This window comes from Dromiciops gliroides, chromosome 3 (assembly GCF_019393635.1).
Source record: "Dromiciops gliroides isolate mDroGli1 chromosome 3, mDroGli1.pri, whole genome shotgun sequence".
In the NCBI taxonomy this organism is placed as follows: Eukaryota; Metazoa; Chordata; class Mammalia; order Microbiotheria; family Microbiotheriidae; genus Dromiciops; species Dromiciops gliroides.
The window spans coordinates 91,880,803-91,904,867 of record NC_057863.1 but is presented as its reverse complement, the minus strand read 5'-3'; the positions used below and the strand labels follow the sequence as shown (position 1 = coordinate 91,904,867).

Below are 24,065 nucleotides of genomic sequence, written 5' to 3'. Positions count from 1 at the left end.
AATCCGGCCTCAGACACTTAACACTTATCAGCTGTGTGACCCTGGGCAAGTCACTCAACCCCAATTGCCTCACTAAAAAAAAAAAAAAGGACATAATACGGTGAAGTGCATCCAGAGGAAGACAACCAATATATAATGAGTCTCAAGAATATGTCACATGAGGAGCAAGTGAAGGAATTTAGGATATTCAGCCTGCAGAAGAGAAGACAACCTTCAAGTAGGCAAAGGGCTTCTCCATATGACGGGGCTTAGACTTGTTCCTGGGCCCAGAGAGCAGATCTAAGAGTAATAAGTGGAGATGACAGAAAGGCAGATTTAGACTTGTTGTAAAGCAAAATTCCTTCTTGAAAATTAAGAGTTTCCCAGCAGTTGAACGGCCCATCTCAAGTGGCAATGAGAGCCTATATATACATTTGAGTTCTTCAAAAGCCAAGGCCAGAACCGCTTCCACCTTGCAGTCATTCTTTTTTTGTTTTTGTTTTTTGCAGGGCAATGGGGGTTAAGTGACTTGCCCAGGGTCACACAGCCAGTAAGTGTCAAGTGTCTGAGGCCGGACTTGAACCCAGGTATTCCTGAATCCAGGGCCGGTGCTTTACCACTGTGCCATCTAGCTGCCCCGCCCCCCAGTCATTCTTGAGCAAGCAAGAGTACAGCAATAGGAACAAAGCCATGCCCAAATCACAGGAACTTCCTTCTTCAAGCTCATCTAGCATAAATTCAGATACTGAAATTCACACAAAGGCAAAGAGGAAAAGTTAAACTACTAGAGAAAAACCTGAAAGAAAACAAAAGATGGGAGAAACTTCTGGAGAGGCAACTTCTTGCAGAGTAGCTGCAGTGATGATAATACGGTCCAGATTAGCCAAATGATTATGCTATCTCAGCATTCAGAGAGTCCTACATCCAGTAGAGAACACTGGATGGATCAGGAAGATGAAAGGCAACCTGGCAGAAAGAGTATTTCTTTCAATCCAGAACAGTTGCATCGGCCAAAGGAACAGATTTTTTAAACTGATGATAAAGAAAACTCTAAAACCAAAGCTGTGTAAAAACTTGTCCCGCTTTAACTATTTTGGTCACTTTCTCTTTTTACACTGGCTTTGGTTTTAATTTGTAAGATACTTTTAAAAAATGATTATTAAAAGTGTGTTCTGAGCGAAGCTCACTGTCTAGATTTCATTAAGAAAGAATAGTTTGCATCTACCACCTGTTACTAAAAGAAGGTAAGGAACAAAATCTTAAAAAAAAAAAAAAGCCAAAGTTGGGGGCAGCTAGGTGGCGCAGTGGATAAAGCACCAACCCTGGATTCAGGAGGACCTGAGTTCAAATCTAGCCTCAGACACTTGACACTTACTAGCTGTGTGGCCCTGGGCAAGTCATTTAACCCCGCAACCCCCGCCCCCAAAACAACAACAACAACAACAACAAAAACAACCAAGGGGGTTGAAACAGTTTAATGTGGGGAAGGAAAAAAAAAAAAAAAGCCAAGGCTGGGGGCAATTATCCTTCAGTTATAGGTTGGATTACTTGGTACTTTAAGGTCCTTTCCAAATCTTGAGATTTTGTGACATGATAAAATGCTCTCACAGAGCTGACAACTAATGGAGAAAATAACGTACACAAATACTTTATCTCAGGAAGAGTGTGATAGATCAATCCACAAACATTTGTCAATGTGTGATGAGTACACAGGAGAAGTGCAGACATACTTTTATGAGAAATTTGATGAGGATCAGAGAAGACTTTACTGAGGAGGAGGTACCTGGTTGGGGTCCTTCAGCAGACCAACTGGGGAAGGGGAAGGCACAAGCTAGAGAGTCCATTCTAAGTAGAGGGGAGAGTATGAGCAAAGTCAGAGAAGGGAGAGAAGATGAGAACAGAGAACAGAGTAGTCCAGGTCAGCTAGAAATGGAGTATGTGTGAGAAGGGGGATGAGAATAGATAAGGATGACAAGGCAGACTGGAATGAGAGGGTGCAGACTCGCCAATGTTAGGATCAGGAGTTTATACTTCATTCAGGAAGCACATCCAGGAGAAGACAAAGCAGGTTTCTGAGCAGAAAAAGGCTATTATCCAAGCAGTGCCCTGGGCTGGGCAGATAACCGAGGCGGCACTGAGAATATAACAGGCGATTACAGCAGCCTCATCCACAAGAGAGGAGGGCCGAGCTCGTCTAGGCTGGCAGTGAGCAAAGTCCAAAGATGGGTCATGAGGGGAGGAGGGGATTGGAGGTAAAGGGGAGGCCTGGCCCACACTGAGTCTGGAGTTAGAACCTCAGGGAGGAAGAAATGATTTCCTCAGCAGCAGCACAGGAGTGGAACAGAAGGGCAGGGTCGGGGGCAAATGCAACAAGTTTCATTTTGAACTAGGGTCTGAAGGGTTGCTGGGATTTCTAATGTAGATAATAAACAATAGGGTACAAAGCTATAGATCCAAACCAAATCTAACCACACTCATTTCTTTTGCCCCCCTCCCCCCAAATGAAGATTTAAAAAAAAAAAGTCAGGAAGGAAGGAAGAGAAAGAAGGGATTTAACAATCCCCAAACTATGAAACGAGATCCTAGATGGAGAGTGGAATGTGGAGTCTGAAGAGTTGTGTGACTTTAGAAAAGTCATTTCATGTCCTCAGCACCCAGGCACAGATGAGAGTATAAGCTGAAGAGTTGTTGTGGAGAGAGCTTCCTAGGCTCAGTACAAAAACAAAAAAACAAACCTCATAACCCCATTAAACTGGTCTAATGATTCCCTATAATCATCTTTCTTCTGGAGACGATGGACTGCTTCCTAAGTTTTTATTTACCAATTCATCAAACATTTACTATAGGCCAGGCACTATACTAGGTCAGTGAGATTGTAAGGAACAGTCGGCTTACTTCATGACTGCATTTACTGAATCAGTGTACTAGATGCCAAGGAGTAAAACACAGAAGTCAGTTGCAGAACAGTTCAGGAGGTCTGCCCTCTAAATCACTCAGCCAAAGCTAACAGAGGAAGAGGAGAGCAAGCTTAAGTTAGAAAGACTGCTGAGATGGTGCCCAGGTGAGCAATGTACAAGACTGTCATGATCTTCACAGGTGTCTGAGGTACTTCTGGATAAACGAAAAAGAAAACTTGAAGGGGAGGTCAAAGGTTATAAAGGTGACTACTGAGAAATTTTTCTGGTGTATAGGACACAGAACAAAATAAAATGTTTTACCCAGTGGTCAAATCAACAAACTGTAACTGTATTGGTCGATATAGAGTCATACTTCCCCACCACAAATTCCACTTGTTCAAAACCTAAATGACCTACAAAGAATGACACCATTAGTAAGAGAACAGCTGTGAAAATTAAAAAAAAAAAAAAAAGATGGAACATTTTTGTCTGAATTAAAAGAATTTTAAAAATTCCATTGTAATTTCCAAAATTATTTAAATATATATACCCTATATTTTAAAAATATAGGGGCAGCTAGGTGGCACAGTGGGTAAAGCACCGGCCCTGGATTCAGGAAGACTTGAGTTCAAATCCAGCCTCAGACACTTGACACTTACTAGCTGTGTGACCCTGGGTAAATCACTTAACCCCAACTGCCTCAGCAGAAAAAAAAAAAAAAAAATATATATATATATATATATATACACACATATATAAGATATATATGTATATAGATATAGATATAGATATACACACACACACACACACACACACACACACACCTATTTTTCTCCTTTAGTGAGGCAACATTCAGATCACTACAATGTGCCAAGCTCTGTATCATAGTATGGAGTCAATGAGTTTACAAGGAGTTAGCCATTTCACATTTGTCAGTGTATGAGTTACAAGATCAGCTCTACTAATCACCTCAGTATCTTGTAAGATTGCAGATGGGTGAAAGAAGAAAAGTAATCCCACGATAAGTCACAATTCTTCAGTCATTAGCTATCAGGTGTAGCCACTATGAATAATACATGCCTACTTAGAATTTCCCAAAGAACTGTTAAAGAAACAACATAAGAAAACATGAAAGAAATTGACTAGGAAAAGGAAATATAGGAACCATCAAGATATGAAGAGTTACCTTTTTTTTTGGTGAGGCAACTGGGGTTAAGTGACTTGCCCAGGGTCACACAGCTAGTAAGTGTCTGAGGCCAGGTTTGAACTCATGTCCTCCTGAATCCAGGGCCAGTGCTCTATCCACTTTGCCACCTAGCTGTCCCTAAAGAGCTACCTTTAAAAATAGTGTATCCTCACAAAATAAACCCACATAAATCATCAACATTTCTATATATTACCAATAAAGTCCAACGACAATAGAAAGATAAATTCCATTTAAAATAACAATAGACAATGATAAAATACTTGGGAGACTACCTGCCAAGACAAACCCAGGAATTATTATGGCCAGAATTCTTAACTAAATTAATATTTAGTCCCATACCAATCAACTATGAAAAAATATTTTATAGAGCTAGAAAAAATTAACAAAATTCATATGGAAAAACAATAGCTCATGGATAAAGGGAATCAACAAAAAAAACCCCAAAACACCCAACACGAAAGAAGGTGGTCTAGCAGTACCAGATCTCAAACTGTTATTATAAAGAAGTAACAATCTGGTACTGGCTAAGAAACAGAGAGGTGGATTGGTGGAATAGAATATATAGAAATTACACTATAGTAAATGACTACAGTCATCTAGTATATGATAAACGCCAAGATCCAAGCTTTTGGAACAAGAACTTATTATTTGACAAAAACTGCCGGGGAAACTGGAAAATAGTATGGCAGAAACTAGGTATATACCAACAAACATCTCACCATCAGAGAGGTCTCCATCAATGAAGTACTGAAATCAACAGTTAATGGCTGACATCTCCACAGCATTTTTGAGGTCTGTAAAGCACTTCACATCCATCTTATCTGGTCCTCATAAGAATCCTGTTAGCATTGTGGTATAGATATTAAGCCCATCTTAGAGATGAAGAAACTGAACCTCAGAAAAGGGAGGTGATTTGCCCACAATCAGACAGAAAATGAATAGCAGGGGCAAGATCTGAATATGTTTTTCTCCTGACTCAAATAATTTTTTCTATATCACACCAGTACCTGTGACTGGTGAGTGCTATATAATAATAATAATAATATTAGTCATAATAAACAATCTAGCATTTATATAGTACCTACATGCAAGGCACTGTGCTAAGTAAGCACTTACAACCAGGGAGATTGGTGCTATTTTTAATCCCCATTTTATGGCCAAGGAAATGCACTCACAGAGGTTAAGTAACTTGCCTGAGGTCACACAGCCAGTAAGTATTTAAGGCTAGATTTGAACTCAGGTCTTCCTGACTTCAGGCCCAGCACTTTATCCACAATGCCACCTAGCTGCCCCCATCTTACACATCTTTTAAAGCCCAACTCAAATGCCACCTATTTCATGAAGCCATCTCTGATTCCCCAGTGCCAACAACTTTCCCTCTTGTACCTCACTTAATGCTTTTACAATTGGAATGCACTTACAATCCAAATGAACCCCACTGCCTCAGCTCAGGATGTGCAATTAGCAAATGTTGACTAGAAATCAGGGGCAGCTATATGGCACAGTGGATAGAGCGCTGGCCCTGGATTCAGGAGTACCTGAGTTCAAATCTGACCTCAGACACTTAACACTTACTAGCTGTGTGACCCTGGGCAAGTCAACCCCAATTGCCTCACCAAAAAAAGAAAAAAAGAAAAAAAGAAATCATAAGTTGGATGAAGTAGACCTTGGGTATCTCTTCCAGCACCACAAATATTAAAAGAAGATTGTTTCTCACATCATCAGGGAACATTTAAAAGGCTGCATCATTTCATGACATTTTGGTCTCTTATTTAGCAACAGAAGTCTTCCATCTATTTTAGGAGAATTATGCTAAATAAATAGATTTGAGCTGTTCAAAAACCCTCCATATATTTTAAGTTGTCAGCAAACATGCAATTGTAATTCATAAAACTCTATTTTAAATAGTCTTGAATAAAAACTCCTGATTATCTATCACTATATTAAAATCTAAATGGTATTCTGAAATACTAAGAATTAAGCTTTGCCATATTAGTCTTCCATAATGAGAAAAATACCATTTTCCTACCCTCAATAACACCATTAACAAGGGAATCTTTAAAGGTACTTTCCCACTCAAAAAAATGTGTGATTACAGGCATGGCATACCTCACATACCGCTACCATAACATTTTGATATAGCATTATTCATACATTACAACCAAATCCCACTATAACAGTCTTTCACCTCTCACATTTTTAAAGTCAATTAACTTTAAGTGGTGATGTACTTTTGGGGTGGGCAGCATGTATTTCTATATTTCAACAGGAAGAGAAAAGGGTATACACAAGTCATCCAAAATAAAAACTGTATTAATCAAGGAGAGATTTCCCCCCCCCTTTTTACTAAGAAAAATACAAAGGTTTTTTTTTTTAAATTTTGCTTCAAAGAGATAATTTTAAGAAAAATGTCAATCTCTTAAAAAGATTCTTAAATACTTTCCTGTCTGCTGGCATCAAATTATATACTTCATTTCTCATGTAATTCCATATGAAAAATAAGAAGCCCCCCTCAAAACTGTAAGTACTTCTGAATTTCGAGAAATTATAGAGTGATTTAAAAGTTTTTTATTATTCTCTTGATCATTTCCCTTCATATGACTTATAAAATACCTTTCACAGCATTACCACAAAGCTCACCTGAGTTTAAAATTGTTGAGTTTTGAATTTAAATAAATTTAAATAAATTTCTAATAAGGGACCATAAATATTAAATCAAATGTGTAAGTATTCACTTCATTTACTATGGTAGGACTATTATTGTCCCTTATTAGATAAAATACAAATTTATTTGAAACAAATGCTTTTCTGGGATTGAAACACATGTATGATCTGCATTGCCTAGTGGTTTCCCATTTCAACAAGCATTTATGAAACTTAAAATATTCCAGAACACCTAAAACATACAACTTGAATAAAATTACAAGCTAAATGCTTAAGTTATGAACCCAATATTTTCTTCTGTACATTTTCAATACAAAATTTGGGAACATTTACAGTTTCAAACCTATTGTTAGTTGGTTCAATTAAGGAGTCTAACTCAAAGGTGACTCATTAAAAAATGCTTAAAGCAAAATAAAAAGGCTGGTCCTCAGAAGATTATCTCAAAAAGCACCTACATGTAACATTCCTTTATGTTTCACTTGGGGGGAAAACAGTTGTTTTTGAGATAATACATTTGAGAAGATGGAAAAAACCCCAACTCTGTGGCTAATAGTTGTTCATATTTCATCATCAAAAGAGAAACTTAGAAACGAACAGCTTTCTTTCCAAAGGTAAGAACAGGTATTCTAGGACAACCACGTAACAACTGCTTAGCAAACCGTCTGATGCAGTCTAAGCATCCACCATGGACTCCATAACCACCACGGCACATGAATCACACAGTAGGAGCTTCCTCCTCCGGCTCTCACTTGTTCACATCCAGCCCCAACCGACGCTCCAGGCGGCCCAGGGACCTTCTGGAAGGTGAACCGTGCCACCGTTCTACCAGCTCTTCAGAAGGGCAGTTTCTATTTAAAGGGACAGTGATCCAATTTCTCTTGTCACCAGGACTACTGTGGTGATTGCCACCACGATAATTGTAACCAGTGCTTTACCTGCTTAAAACCCCACAGCACATCTCTACATTGAGGGAGATTCAGCAAAGTCCAAAAGGCCATATGGGGCACCGGCGATGTCCCCCAAGCTTTCATGGCAAGTCATAATCCAGTCACACAATGCCTTTGCTGACGATTTTTCCCCAGCCCAACAGACTTTTCGATGGTAGGAAGAATGATAAAAGTGAGAATTATAGAATTATACACAGAATAAAACATTCCTTATTTTCTGTCTCCAGATAACCATAATACGTGTAGATATTTTAGGGAAATACTCTATAAAGTACTAGGGGGAAGACTAAGTTAACAAGGGTTCAGGGAAGGCTTCACAGAAGTGTCATTTGCTTTGGACTTTCAGGCATAGGTAGGGGGGCAGCTAGGTGGCACAGTGGATAGAGCACCGGCCCTGGATTCAGGAGGACCTGAGTTCAAATCTGGCCTCAGACACTTAACACTTACTAGCTGTGTGATGCTCAGAAAGTCACTTAACCCCAATTGCCTCACCGAAAAAAAAAAAAAAAGAAAGAAAGAAAGAAAGGGATAGGTAGGAATTCATGAGCCACCAGTGGAGCCATCTTAATCCATGAGAATCACAGTGAACAAAGGCATGGAAAAAGCCATCCACTTTGACAAGAAGAGAGTGCTGGGATGGGAGAAACACAAGCATAGGTTACAGAGGGAGTGCAGTGTAAGAGTAGGGAGGGCCTTGAATGCCAAAGGAATTTAAATTTTAGTCAGGAAGCAACAACAAGGAGCCACTGAGGTTTTTAAGCAAAGGAGTAACATGGAAGGATTTATAGGCAATCACCTATCTCAGTAAAAGTGAAATGAGAATAGTGATAGCAGCTACCTCACAAAGCAAAGAGGCTCCAATGAGGTATGTGCTTGCTCATGTGTGTGTGCACGCGCATGTGCGTGTGTAAACACTTTAGAAAGCTCCAAAGTGTCACCTGAGTTCATGCTACCACTAGGCCCCAGGGTGAGGGCCTCTATCTAGTTGGGCTTGGCCTTATGATGTTTAACATTCTTTATCCATCAGTGACTTGGGTGAAGGCAAGGAGGGCATACTAAAATACCGGCCAGAATTTAACAGGATCAAGTGTCATAGGGACAAATGTAAAATATTGTTGTTAGAGTCACAAAGTCAACTTCCTGGACCTGTGGTTCATCTGAAAAAGATAAGGGAGTTAGAGGATGGTGGTCTACAGCATCAAAAGAAGCCAATTTAATTTTCGGCAGCATGAAGAGAGGCATGAGGCCTATCACTAGAGAGTCACTGCTCACTCTTGAGGTACTTTCTGGATGTGGGGAAACATTCTGGAAATCACATTTTAGGAAGAGAGATTTAGGCCTGTTCTGTTTGGCCCCAGCAAGCAGACCCAGAAGTGAAGGGAAGGCACACAGGAGGGGCTAATCTACGTGTGATACAAGGAGAGCTTCCTGTCAGGGAATGAGCTGCTCTTTGAGGCAGTGGGTGCCCCCTCACTGAAAGCCTTCAAGAAGAGCCTGGGAGACAACTCGTCAGGCATGTAGCAGAGGAGATACTTGCTCTGAACGGCCTCTGAGATCCTTTCCAACCCCATGAGTCTGTGCCAAACTGTGGTCAGGCTGATGTGTGTCCTGAGATGGAGATAGGTAATTACAGGGTCAACATGAGTATTAAAAGTAAAGAGGGTGGCTGATGACTGCCGACAGAGAGAATATAAACCCCTGAAACCTATGGAGGTCATCAGCCATTTACTTTCTATTCACAGTCTTTTTAAAAACAAAATTTTATTTATTTATTCATTCATTCAGCGGGGCAATGAGGGTTAAGTGACTTGCCCAGGGTCACACAGCTAGTACGTGTCAAGTATCTGAGGTCGGATTTGAACTCAGGTCCTCCTGAATCCAGGGCTGGTGTTTTGTCCACTGCACCATATAGCTGCCCCATATTCACACCCTTTTAGCCCAGCCTCATTTGGCTATTTCTTATTTCCCAGTTAGCACAATCATTTATGTGCAGTTTGGGGCTATTTCATTAAGTAATTAATGATTTTTCTATGACACTGGCAGTTTGAGACCTGGAAACACATGGAATTGACATAGCTCGTACTCTATTATCAGGTCTGTTCAGGGGTTTAATGTTAGGGGAAAATGTTAGATTTTTCTTTTATTGCCACCAGGCCCCTTCCCTCAAAAAAAGGTTGACAATTGAGGCTTTGGATTTCTATCTGATAAGAAGGAAGTTTTCAGTCGAGGACTAACACAGAAAGTCTGGTTTTACTTAGGTTCCAGGACATTCAGAGGGAGACATTAAACTGACTTCATCATGATCAGTTTCAGTATACCATTACAGAATGTGTAAGGCCTAAGGAAAGGACATGAGAAACTTTCTACATTTACTTAATGATCTGGAGTTTTGGCAAAGAACTACTACATCCCTTTTATAACTTGTTGGTGTTTAACCAAGATGGTGAAGATGACAGGTGAGTTGTTTTTAAAAAACAATGAGGTGTCCAATATGCTGGCGCCCACTGGAGTTGTGAATTGTGAGGAGTTTCGCTGAGTTCCAGGAATTACTCAAGGTGATGAGGACGATTGATGACAGAATAGTACATGAATTAAATACTACGGTTCCAACAGCTTCCTTTGCAGGAAAAATTGATGCCAGCAAAACCTGTAAACAACTTTATGAGTCTTTGATGGAAGCTCATGCCAGCCGGGAGAAAGCAATAAAAAAATGCATAGCTCAGACATCAGCAGTAGTAAAGAGCCTTCGAGAACAGAGAGAGAAGGATTTGAATGATTTAACATTATTAAAGCAAATTAGAAAAGAACAGACAAAGTTGAAATGGATGCAGTCGGAACTGAATGTTGAAGAAGTAGTAAATGACCGAAGCTGGAAGGTATTTATTGAACGCTGCAGAGTTCACTTCAAGCCTCCAAAGAAGGAATAAAAAGAAGGATATTTCTAAAGGAGATAGTCATATCCTAAAAGCTGAGGAAGACACACACAGGAAGGGCAGGATGCTTACAAGAATGATTTCTGAGCCAACAGACCAAGACCATTTGTTGATTTCAGGCCCATTTCTCCAAGACCTCAAGTATAAATAATTCTAATAATTATGGAGAAATCAACTGCTATTTTATACTGAATCTGTGAAAAAATGTTTTGTAACTATTAAAATAATTTTCAGATTAAAAAAACAAAAAAACCCAATGAGTCCTAGGACTGGTTTTGTAACATGCTAAGGTGCTTCTAATTAGCTCAAAACAGGGTATAAAATTTTTCAGAAAATGTTTAAAATGAAATTGATTTTAATTCAATTTAAATTGGAGGAAAAAAGTAGTCTCCCTTTATTCTCCAATAGATTATGTGAAAGCATACAAATGGAGCAACATGATACGGCAGAAGGAGCACTGCACTAGCAAATAGGAGCCCTGGGTTGTGTATCTGATGAGGTCACTCATTTAGTGTGGCCTCCGGCAAGTTCCTTCATCTTTCGGGCCTCAGTTTCCTCTTCTGTAAAATGATCCGGTCAGCCTAGATGCTCTACAGTTCATTTGAGCCCTAAGACTCTGAGGGAGGCTATTACAACCCTAAGAAGACCATGGTGATCGCTGCTTCAGAGTAACAGGAACCATAATACAGTCATACCATCCCTATGCTTAATTGATTCAGGGGGAACATGAGATCAGTTGAAACAGTCGAAGGGGGAGTTGGTTCCTTAGGAGCAATGTTATACACAAGCAACTGGCCAAATGACATTAGAGTTGAGTTCTGAGATGACAATAGGGTTTACTAATAATGTATTAATAAATAACACTGCTGTGAAATGAAGCTGGTCAGAGTAACTCTACTTACCCACTTATCTATTTTTCAGTGCAGAAAATGTTAAGGACATAGGTCATATTCTATGTACAAATATAGATACATGGAGAGTGAGAGGGAGAGAGAAGAAATAAAAAGGGATAAACACACACAAACATACATACATACACACACACACATGAACATGCGCACATGTACACAGATACACATAATCTATATCTTGCAGATTTACTACTGAGAATAAACCACTACTCTGTCTGCATTTGGAAAGTTACATCTGCATCTGCTCTTGTGAACCTCACACCCTTGCTAAGTCACCACCTTGGAAATCTGCTCCCAGGGCAGCTAGGTGGTACAGTGGATAAAGCACCGGCCCTGCATTCAAGAGGACCTGAGTTCAAACCTGTCCTCAGACACTTGACAGTTACCAGCTGTGTGACCCTGGGCAAGTTACTTAACCCTCACTGCCCCGCAAAAAACAAACAAACAAACAACAACAAAAAATACCAAACACATTTTTTATAGAATTACAGATAGATAGGATTTTATGTCTCAGTGTTAGTAAGAGTCAAATGGGGACTACTGGGACTTTTTGGCAAAATTGTTCACAGGTATGTGAGCTCCTTGAGAGCAGGGATTGTGGCTTTTCTATCTGTATATGCCCAACCCTTAGCACAAGGACTTAAATGCTTTTCTGTTTAGTCATTCAAACAGGCTAATAAAATACCTAAATGATTTTGTGAAAGTATCAGAAGAATATGATCATGTTTAAAGAAAACCAAGATGGCAGTTGTGAAGCCTAGAAAAGGGAGAAATCAGAAATACAAATTTCTCAGTAACTCTTTAGTTCTGCAAAAAGAAAACAGTGTCTATATCATAAAACACAAATAATCTGTCTCTGATCAATTCTCGGACTCTCAGGCGAAGATTGAGGTGCAGTATAAACGGAGGATTCAAAGACAAAGGAAATTAAAATTAGAACTCTTAATATAAATCTATAATTTATCCAAATTGCTAACAAGTTTCTGCTTTCTATAACCATGGTTCTAATTTACCGAAACTGCAGGTTTGACCTAAGCAGGAAAAACAATTTCACATCTACTCTCCTTTATTTTTCCAAATAGAAGATATTCAAGTAAATTCAGGTTGCTATTTTTGTCACGGTAAGAAAAGTGATTGACTTTTTATGTAAAGTTGTTTTTTAAAAAAAAAAGTTCTGTTTCATGATAAGGAAGGCTACTCTTTCATTTTTCTGAGGCAGTTTGTAAAGAAAGCCAGCAAAGAGGAAAATTGCTAAGGGAATCAGGAGAATGGCTGGTAAGATAACCAGAAACTATTACACAGGAAGATTAAAGAAAATAGGTTGTGCCTGTGAGAGCTAAATGGAAGAGGAAAAGATGGCAAGAGGGGGATAGAAGTACACATCAAAGAGGAAAGCAGCAGAAAAACCTAGGATTGGTCAGAGGAACTGCTGAAGGAAACTTTACTGCTCAAAGATTCCAGCGAGTTACTCCCCCCCACCCCCCACCCCCCAAAAAAGACGACATTAGATTATCTCTTTTTTTGGTCTGATTTGAGAGTGAATCTGCCAAAGTTGTGATGTGAAAATTTGTTCCTGTTAACAGAGCGAAATCATGAAAACCAGACTCTTTAGGGCCTGAATTTTCCTGAGAAAATTGTTTTGAGGAAATGTGTCTTTTCATTTTGAAATACTATAAATAGTGCAGATTAAGTAGAAACCTCTAAGACAACATTGTTTTTAAAATCTTCTTTTCAGGAACTACCTGAAATAGGTAGTTGGGCTGGCCTAGACCCAAGCTAAAATGTATTTCTGTTAAAAAAGAAACAAACAAAAAACCATATGGCTAATAAAGTCAACTACCTGGAATATGTTAAGTAAAATGTGAAGATAACACTGCTGACATATAACCCTATTTGGTGGCTATCCATTTATTCTGATTTATGTGGAAACAAGTAAAAAAAAACAAAACAAGAAAATCTAGCGACTTTGATGTGTTGAGGAGGAAACTATAGGGCTGAGGGGTACAATTCTTATTTTTATCTCTTGTCCTAGGTCTTGGGTTCCCAATCTTTTTCAGTCCCTGTACCCCTTGGCTATTCTGGCATCAGCTATTCAATATGAAAGAAAATCTATTTTAGAGATAAATATGCATGTGCACAGAAGATATACCCTCCTTCAAGACCTGTTCCATATGTAAGAGACTAAATCCTGGAGTTTACTTAACAAGCTCATCATACACCCAAGGAGGTCTGTGTGCTCCTGGGTAGGAACCCTTGTTCTAGTCAAAGATGGTGAATGGAAAGGAAAAGGGATTGGTCCGCTGGACTAAGGTGTGTGATTCTAGAATCCGGGGCTCCAGGCAAGGGATAGAAGTCTTCCCATGAACACTGGGAAGATTTCACCTGGCCAAGGCTTGCTACTTACTGTGTTCAAATGGGATTTCAACTGAAATTGAAGGATGACGAAGGTAGATACAGATGACACTATACAGATGATACTAAAAATAAAGAGCACTATAGATGGAAAGCAGCTCTTAAGACAATATTGGCAACAAGCAACTATTCTAACTTTCCAAAGGGGGAATGATAGATTCCCCAGATCTCTGGACTGGTGAGCTTAATTTTGATTTCCAGCAACATTCTAGACTTCTAAAAATCCGCAGATAACTTGAGAACAGTAAAACAATCCACTGAAGGCTAAAACTACCACGTGTGCAAGATAGAGAGAAGTAGTAACACAGCTCAGAGTAACTGCAGCTATTGAGCAACTTTAAACAAAGAGTTTAATTAAGGGAGCTATGTAGTATCAAATGGTGTGCTACGAGGCTCTGTCCCCTTCAACATTTTATCACTCAGATGAAAGCATAAAAGTGGTCAGTTTTGCAGATGACATAAAATTGAAAGGAAATGCTAAGTTAATAAATGACAATCAAATTTCTCTTTCAATTAATTGGCTATCCTCTGTAAACTAATGCAAGAAGAAATCTTTCAGTGGTAGATTATAAATAATTATCATAATAGACTTCTTCCCATAATTCAGAGAAATGTAAATCACAGAAATACACAAAATTGAAAGGGCCTTCCAAGATTTTCTCATCTCTACCTTTCATTTCCTTTAGCAAATAGTCTTCTTAAAGTATTCTGGACAGATATCTAAAAATAACAAAATTCTAATGATTTAAATTACCCAATTTATATAGTTCATATTTCTATGTCTATCTTAGAATATGAAAATTACCACAAAAGAATATTTGATACATGTAACTGGAAAGTAATAAAATACTTTTATGATTAAAAAAAAAGAATATTTGAACCCTTCTGATGGATGATATTTACTGCAGTTTTCAACACGATGGTTCAAAGAATATCTGAAATAGTAACACTGTATAGTTAGCTATCACTTTCCTCCTTTAGTACAAGGTTTTAAGAAAAATAAAGGACTGCCTTATGAAATTAAAATCCAAGTCTAATCCGACTCTGCCTAATATTTTAAAAGTAGTTTCTGAACTCAATTTGTGTTCAAAACCTGTTTCATACTATTTAGTATATAGTAGGAGAGCAAAAATGATCTTAAGAGCTCATATTATAATAAATCCAGAGAAATTCTAAAACGTTAATTAACCAAGGAGAGGGAACTATCTAGACCTAAGTCTCCACATTTTGCAGCTTCATCTCAACCCCTTCCCATACCTATGTTCCAGGAAAATGGAATTACTTCATGAACACATCCTTTGAGCCTTCGCTCATACAGTTGTAACCAGTGTCCTTCCTGGCCATCTTGACATGTGGAAATCCTGGTTATCCCTCAAGCATGAGCTCAAATGCCATTTCTTCCATGACATCTTTGTTGATGTCCACTGCTAGAGGTCATCTCTCTTCAGTCCTGTCACAAAACACTGTGCCTTCCTCACATCCTGCCGATTCCTTTAATAGTTCCTCAGGTAACTCTTTTCTTATCTCTTCCCTGCTCCCCTCCTGAAAACTTCAAGGGAAGGAGTTCTCCCTTATTATTACATCTCCTTTATGTAGTTATACTTCTTGTTAAATAAATTATTACACATGTTGAATATAGAATAAGGTATGAAGTCATACCAGATCATTTGCCTATGGATCTACTTGGGAAAATAAGAGATCATGATCACCTATGAACTCTCCATTAGAAAAAAAAGGAGGGGCAGCTAGGTGGCGCAGTGGATAGAGCACCGGCCCTGGAGTCAGGAGGACCTGAGCTCAAATCTGGCCTCAGACACTTAACACTTACTAGCTGTGTGACCCTGGGCAAGTCACTTAACCCCAATTGCCTCACTTAAAAAAAAGAAAAGAAAAGAAAAGGAATATGCAATAGCAACGAGTTCACCACATTATTTCAAAAGCACCATGGCATTATCTGTAGGTATCCCCCTGGGCTCAGTAAATAAAGGCTCAGACATTTACTAGCTGAGCTACCCTGGGCAAATCACTTCACCACTGTGTGTCTCAGTTTCTTCATCTGTAAAATGGGGATAATACAATGCCTAGCAAAGTAACTGGCATGCAGCAGGTACTACAGAAATGCTTATTCCCTACCTTACTCCCCCCACGTCTCCTCTTTTTACTCTCCGTATTCTAGCTTGAAGATGTTATCAGTTTCCTTGGGTTCGATGATCATCCCCATGTAGATGATTTCCAGATTTATAGATCAAGCCCATGTCTCTCTCTTGAGCTCAACTTCCATGTCAGCAAATGCTTTTGGGACATCCTGTTATGCTTCTCAAAGTCAACACACGTGGCAAAGAGAGCTCATTATTCACCTCCCCCTAACCAACCTGTCCCTTTCCAAATTCCCTATCCCTGTCAAGCAATATCACCACCCTAACATTTACCCCACATATTCAACCCACTGACAAATCTTGTCATTTCTACCTTCATAACCTCTTTTGGATGTGCTTTGTTGTCTCTCCCCACAAAAACACCAACCTATGTCAGACCTTCATTACCTCTCACCTCTGCCTCAAATCTCTCTTCTTCAATCCATCCTTCACTCAGCTGTCAACGAGTGTTGGTCTGACCTACTAAATAAGCTTCAGTGTCTTGCTACTATGTCCAGGATCAAATATAAACACCTTTGTTTTGCACTTAAAGCTCTTAATTAGGCTCAATGATTGCAAAGATGGTGGTGCCCTAACAGTAAGAGGGAAGTTAGAAAGAAGGAGGGGGGACCATGAGTTATATTTTGGGTTTAATATATCACCTGGACATCCAGGTCAAGATGTCCAATAAGCTGTTGGAGATGCTATTCTGAAGGTCAGCAAAGAGGTTAGGCCTGGCAAGCAGAATTAAGAATCATCACCACAGAGATGATAATTGAATTCACAGGAACTAATGAGTGGCAGGAGATGAGAAGAAAGTCTAGAATCTTGTGGGAATTACCAAAGAAATACTCTGGTCCAGATGAATTTATATGAGATTTCTATCGAACTTAAATACCTAGACTCCATTAAATTCTCAAAACTTAAGAAATCATTCTATTTAATTCCAATTATGGGACAAATATAGTCTGAATACCTAAACCTTGGAAAAATAAAGTAAAGAAAAAGTTTTACAAAACAATGCCACCAATGAATATTACAAAAATTCAAAATAAAATCTTGGCAAAAAGCCTACTCCAATTTATTTTTAAAATAATGCACTATGATGGTGTTGTATTTATACCAGGCGCAATAGGATGGTTTCACTTTGGAAAACAAGGAGCATAATTAATTATATTGAAAATAAAAAATCTAAAACTACACAATTATATCAACATATGCCCCAAAAGTCTTCAACAAAGTATAAGATTCATTTATTCTAAAAACCCTACATAATAGGCATAAAGGGATTTTTTAAAGCATGATAAAAACATTTATCTTAAAACCAAGAGAAAGCATTAAATACAATGGGGAAACACTAGAAACTTTCTCCAAAAACTTACCCTTTTACAGGGCTAAAAGAACAATGGAGCCTTTCCCAGTTGTTATTTGACACTCTTCTAGAAATGCTAACAATAACAATAAGACAAGACAAAGGAATTAACAGCATAAAGATAGGAATATTTGGTCTTCTCTGCATATTTGCTGATAATTATCGATTTACTTAGAAAATCTTAAGGAAACTAGGAAAATAACCTCTGCAAAGTAGGTTACAAGATAAATGTACAAAATTTAAAACATGTCTATATAGCAAAAGCAAAATCAAAGAGGGAGTAACAGAAAAGGAAGTCTCATTGAAAATAACTAGAAAACACGTAAAATATCTGGGAGTCAGTCAGTCAGTTCAGGCATTGTGTTAAACACTAGGAATATAAGGTTAAAAAAAAAGGAAAAGGCAAAGGCAATCCCTGTGATCAATGGTGGAGAAAATATGCAAACAGCTACATACACACAAAATGTATATAGGATAAATCAGAAATAATCAACAGATTGGGAAAGGCTACTTGTAGAAGGTAGGATTTTGAAGGTGGCACTTGAAGGAAACCAGGACAGCATGTCAGGCATGAGGGACAGCCAGAGAAAGGGCCCAGGACTGAAGATGGCAGAGGAAACGCAGTGAGCTCTCGACTCATGACACGATCACTCCAAAAAACATCCAAATAATGCCATAGGACAATGCCTGCAGCAGCAAAACCCCACAGAAGAATGTGCTGAAATCATCTTCTAACCAAGAACAGCTTGGAAGGTCAGAAGGAGGGAGCTGCTGTGCTGAGACAGGAGTGGAACCCAACCCCACAGTTACCCTGACACAGATCCAGTCCCAGGAAGGCCTCCGCAGAGAAGCAGACCCCCAGAGCCTCTGAATCAGCTGAAGCACCAGTGTCGTCTGGAACTAAGCTCACAGTCTTGTGAGAGGGCTGAGCCCTTGGCAAGGGGGAGACTACAGGGGTCTATGCTAGTGCTGAGGCAGAACTTGGGTTTTTCACCCCTGCTGGGAACCAGGAGGTAGGCTCGAGTAGCAGTGGCCCAGGTGGGGGAAGGGCACAGGCTCATTGGAGCTGACAACCACAACACACAAAGCTGGTTGATTAGCAAGTTGGTCTGGGGTCATCTATGGCCAGGCCAGTGAAGAACCTGATCCTCCTTAAATCATACCATCTAGGACTTCTTAAGCTTGGGATACTGCAGCCTGGAAACAGTGCCTCACTTCAAGGAGCTAAAAGTCAAGTAAAAGAAAGGCAAGATGAGGCAACAGAGAAAAGTGAGGAACAAAGAAAGTTTCTTTAGTGAAAATGCCCAAAACTGAGCGATGGAAAATCTTTGTTTGAGGAAGAGTCAGGAGGCCAGAGCCACTTGATCAAAGAGTACCTGGGAGGATGTAAGGTATAAGAAGACTGGAAAGATGGGCTAGGGCTGTGGCTGTGGGTGGGGATGGGGGATGTGAAGGGTTTTGAAGACCATACAGAATTTGGGGGAGGGGACAGTTTTAACATGGGTAGACCCCAGTGATTCTGCCAAAGTGCATACAAAGACTGTATAAATATAATTATAAGATATTCTTAAAGAAATAACTTAAATAACTGGAGGGATAGTGAGTGTTCATGGCTCATGTCACGCTCAATAATACTGCCCAAATTAATCTAGAGATTAACAAGAAATTCATTTGGATGAACAAATGATCCAAATCATCAAAAGAAATGATAGGGGGGAATTAAGAAGAAAGGGAGAACAATACAATACCACTATGTGGTATTGGTTGAAAAACAAAGTAGATCAATGGAAAAGAATGGGCAAAGACAAATCAGAAATAAGTTAATCTAATCACTCAATGATTGATAAATTCAAATTTTAAATTACTTTTCATAAAAATTGCTGAGAAAACTGAAAAGCAATCTGACAGATGTTAGGTACAGCCCAACATTGTATACTCATTCATTCATACATACACACATATACATATATGCATATAGATTACACATGTGTATATGTGTATAGATGGTATAGATGTAGATATAACACCCCCCCATAATGAACTCAAAATGCCTTTAAAATTTGCATATTAAGTATCACCATAATAAAAAATTAGATAAGAGCCAAATCAGGGATCTTTCAAAGATGAATCATGGGTAAATTCTTGAGCAAACAATGGTTAGTTGAAAATATAAGGTAAAAGAATTTCAATTACATGAAATTTAAAGGCTTTTGCACGAAGGAAACTATCACAACTAGATAAAGAAGGGAAGTGATTGATTACATGGGGGGGAAAAAACCATTATAGTAAATAGCTTGATAAGGCCTGGGATCCAAGATATATAGGTATTTAATACAAATACATAAGACCAAAACCCATTCCCCAATAGATAAGGGATCAAAGAATATAAACAACTGGGGACAGCTAGGTGGTGCAGTGGATAAAGCACAGGCCCTGGATTCAGGAGGACCTGAGTTCAAATCCGGTCTCAGACACCTGACACTTACTAGCTGTGTGACCCTGGGCAAGTCACTTAACCCTCATCTCGCTGGAAAAAAAAAAAAAAGAATATGAACTGTCCAAAGAAGAACCAAACACTATTTATTACTACCTATATGAAAGGATACTCCAAATCACTAATAATAAGAAAAATATAAATCAAAACAATACTGAGGTTTCATATTACATCCAGCAAGATGGCAAAGATGGCAAAAGACAGAAACGGTCAACATTCGGGAGGGAGGGTTGTGAGGAAGATACACTAATCCACTGCTGATGGAAGTAAGCACTGACCTAACCATTCTAGAAATCGATTTGTAAGCGTCGTTCCACTTTGACCCATGTTTTCTGTGCCTAGGTATATACCCCAAAGAGGTCAATGACTAAAAGAAATGTTTGCTATGCGCAAAAATATCTGTAGAAGCACTGGAAACAAAGGAGCTGTCCAAACTGAGGTACATCAACTGTATCCAGAATTATGTACAAGTGTCTTCTGGAACTGAGTTTATTTCTAGCTTCAGAGCCAAAGTTACATTAAATGAAAACAAAAAAATTAAATTGTTTACTATATTTTGGTCATCATAATTTGTGCACAATGACACAAGGCTGTTTTCTTCTTGTGAAACATGTTTTTTAGTCAAGAAAATATTAATACCCCCTTCCCCAAATATCTTATACTTGAAAAATCGTAAATACCAATGGCCTTTTGAAAAGTAGGTACTCAATAAAGAGTTGTTTTTCTTACAGAAAAACTGCAAACCTGTTTAAGAGAACTGTTTGTGATGCCTCTATAAATAGGTATGCTCCATCATTTGGTTCTGGGAAAACGTAGTATTCGACGAAACGTCCTACAGGAAGAAGCTGGTTCTCTAGGAAAGATGTTACAAATTGTAGTCTGTTAAACAGACTGATTTGTCAAGGAGGGGATATGACTAGAACACAATCTCTGGATTGGGAACATTGCTGACTGTCCACTTGGCATCTCAGGTCAGCAGCTCAACTACTTACCAGGATGATTTCGTAACGGTACAGCAGTTTCCTTAGACTGTGTCAATTATGTTATTTTAAAATTATAGCAGACCCACAATGGAGTAATGATAACGATATTGTCTCAAGAGATGTGGAGATTTTAATTTTGAACACAATTTTGGTATTACTCAGTAGTCACATTGTGCCAGTGATCACATTGAAACATTTATAAAAAGTATAGCGATCCCCTTTACGCTAACCTCCACAAGCTCTCTCATCTTTACTCCCATCTTGCCACTCTAAATATCACCACCACACTAGTCCACATCCCATTATAACAGCCTCTTCTTCACTGAACTTCTTGCCTCCAAATCTCTTCCTTCTCTATTTCATTCTTCATATTGCTTCCAAAAGCTTCCCTAAAGCATGAATTTGATGTAACATCCCTACTCAAAACCCCCAAGTGATTCTCCCTTACCTACCGGGTAAAACACAAATGTCTCATATGGAGATTTAAGACCCTACCTATCCACCTTATGCTAGGCGTATGTTCTATTAGTTCCTTCTGTGTATCCTGTATTCAATATACCATTAGCTATCCCCTGATCTTGTGGTACATTCTAAGGTCCCCCTGCTTGAAATAGATCTCCTCAGACGAGAATTTTGAAATTCTTCTCTTCTGTCAAGGTCCCCCAGAAAAGACCCCTGAACTTGTAACCAAGGTAACAAAGATTATTCCTTTCTAATTAGCAGTGAAGTTAATGCAAGAAGATAACTTTGCCAGGTTCCCTTGGTAAAAAGGGAATAAAACCTAAGAATTTTAGCCATCATTGAATGATTATAATGACTAAACCATGTCATTTCCTCTTATATTCCAGGGGATTACAGAACTACTTTAAGTTTAAAGAAATGGCAATACTTATTATTGTCCTACAATGACAAAATAATCAATGTACAGGCACAGTATCAATAACACTGTGTGATGATCAACTGTGATAGACTTAGCTCTTCGCAGGAATACAATGATCCAAGATCATTCCAAAGGATTCATGATGGAAAATGCTCTCCACATCCAGAAAAATGAACTGTGGAATCTCACTGCAGATTGAACCATATTGTTTCTACTTTTTTATTTTTGCTTTTTCTTTTTTGAGGTTTGTCCCTTTTGTTCTGATTCTTCTTTCACAACATGACTAATGCAGAAATATGCTTGATGTGATTGTACATATATATAACTTCTATCAGATTGCTTGCTGCCTTGGGGAAGAGGGAGGGAAGGAAGGGAAGGAAAAAAATTTGTAATTAGAAATCTCATGGAAAGAAATGTTGAAAACTATCTCTACATGTAACTATAAAATAATAAAATACTTTTATGATAAAAAAATCAATGTAGGGGGGCAGCTAGATGGCGCAGTGGTTAAAGCACCAGCCCTGGATTCAGGAGTACCTGAGTTCAAATCCGGCCTCAGACACTTGACACTTACTAGCTGTGTGACCATGGGCAAGTCACTTAACCCCCATTGCCTAAAAAAAAAAAAATTTTTTTTAAATTAAAAAAAAATCAATGTACAGGTGAGGGTGGCAAAGGTGTAGTGGCTTGAAATGAGAATCAAGCAAAATCATTTTGGAGAATTCCTTTTAAATTTGTGCCTGGTATTGATTTGTATTCCAGGTCACGTAGAGGCATTTTTAACACAACTCTGAATCAAAGAAGAGGTTTGTTGCTGTTTTAAACTAATCTTATTCTATTTCATGCATACAGTGCAGAATCTTCCAGCACAGAGCTAATTTTATCTCAAACCCCACTTAGCTTCTTTCATTTCACATATGCTGCCAAGCAGCTAGTCTGGCACAGCACAAACGCCACTCTGTGGGAGCTCACAGCAAGCATGCTACTATCAGTGTCACTGGTCCTACCTGAGCACTCCTAGAAACAGGAAAGTCCATTATTGGGCCAAATGGGAAGATCAGTAATTGGGAATTAGTAGTCTTTTTATCCTTATTTTATTTAAGAAAATATTCCGTTTCGCAACAAGACTCCTTGTCCAGATTGGCGTAAATGTGGCTCTCGATTTTGGGAGTCTTTCCTCAAGGTACTGGCGCTGGCAGGTTTTTGTTTTGTTTTGTTGTTTGGTGAGGCAATTAGGGTTAAGTGACTTGCCCAGGGTCACGCAGCTAGTAAGTGTTAAGTGTCTGAGGCCGGATTTGAACTCAGGTACTCCTGAATCCAGGGTCGGTGCTTTCTCCATTGCGCCGCCTAGCTGCCCCCTATGGAAGCTTTTTAGGAGTTGGAAAGGTTTTGAACATGGACCCATCAACAGATTAAGTACAAAAAGGCTTATTACGAAGGAGGTGGCTACGAGGTAATGGATGCTTTTTAAATGAAACCAGAAGCTAAAAGAAAATTCAGCTAAATGAAATGCTCACTCACAGACTGTCCCCAAGCAAATAGAAGAGTTGACATATTTATGTATAAAGTTTTTTAAAAACCACTTCATAGCACACTTCTTTGCTGCACTCAACATGAGGACATCCAAACAGACCATCAAAAAGATAATTACAACTTATTTACCAACATCCATCTCAAAGAACGGGTGACAGAAATATTATGCCGAATCTGATAATATCCTCCAAACTAAGTCAACATATACCTTGATTTTTAGTGACTGATGAAGTCAGTAAAAATTATGCTTAAAAATTGGGTTCAGGAACAAGATATTCAAGAGATGACTCAGAAGATTCTAACTACCAAAACATGAATACTTGAAGAACATTAGAAGGTGAGGGATGGGACAAGCAAATATTTAATTGTATCCCATGGGTTAGTCTGGCTATGCTAAGCACTTTACAAATATGATCCCATTTTATCCTCACAACAACCCTTATTGGGAGGGTGGTGCTATTATTATCCCCTTTTTACAGTTGGGGAAACTGAGGCAGACAGGGTAAGTGACTTTCCTGGGGGTCACACAGTTGAAATGTTGATATTTTTCCATTTAGAAATATTGTCATTTATATTACCACGTGATAAGAATTTTGATAAGGCATCTCCCACCGGATGTGGCCCAACTAGACATAGCATTGATTTAATGTAAAGATGAGCAGCACGAAGTTACAAAGAAACACAAACCAGTTGAAAATATTGTACAATCCACAACTCC

General features: G+C 38.8%; 2 protein-coding genes across 2 annotated transcripts in view; one reads left to right on the top strand and one right to left on the bottom strand.

The window, feature by feature from the left end:
• The window catches only part of TSC22D1 (TSC22 domain family member 1), a 160,909-nt gene that overhangs the window by 41,089 nt on the left and 95,755 nt on the right, over positions 1 to 24,065 (bottom strand). The gene's annotated exons all lie outside the window — the stretch shown is intronic.
• On the top strand, positions 10,183 to 10,763 carry LOC122746069 (protein MIX23-like). The gene is given in 2 exon segments (XM_043991545.1): positions 10,183 to 10,221; positions 10,223 to 10,763. Coding segments are annotated over 2 exon segments (435 nt in total). The 5' UTR covers positions 10,183 to 10,185; the 3' UTR covers positions 10,622 to 10,763.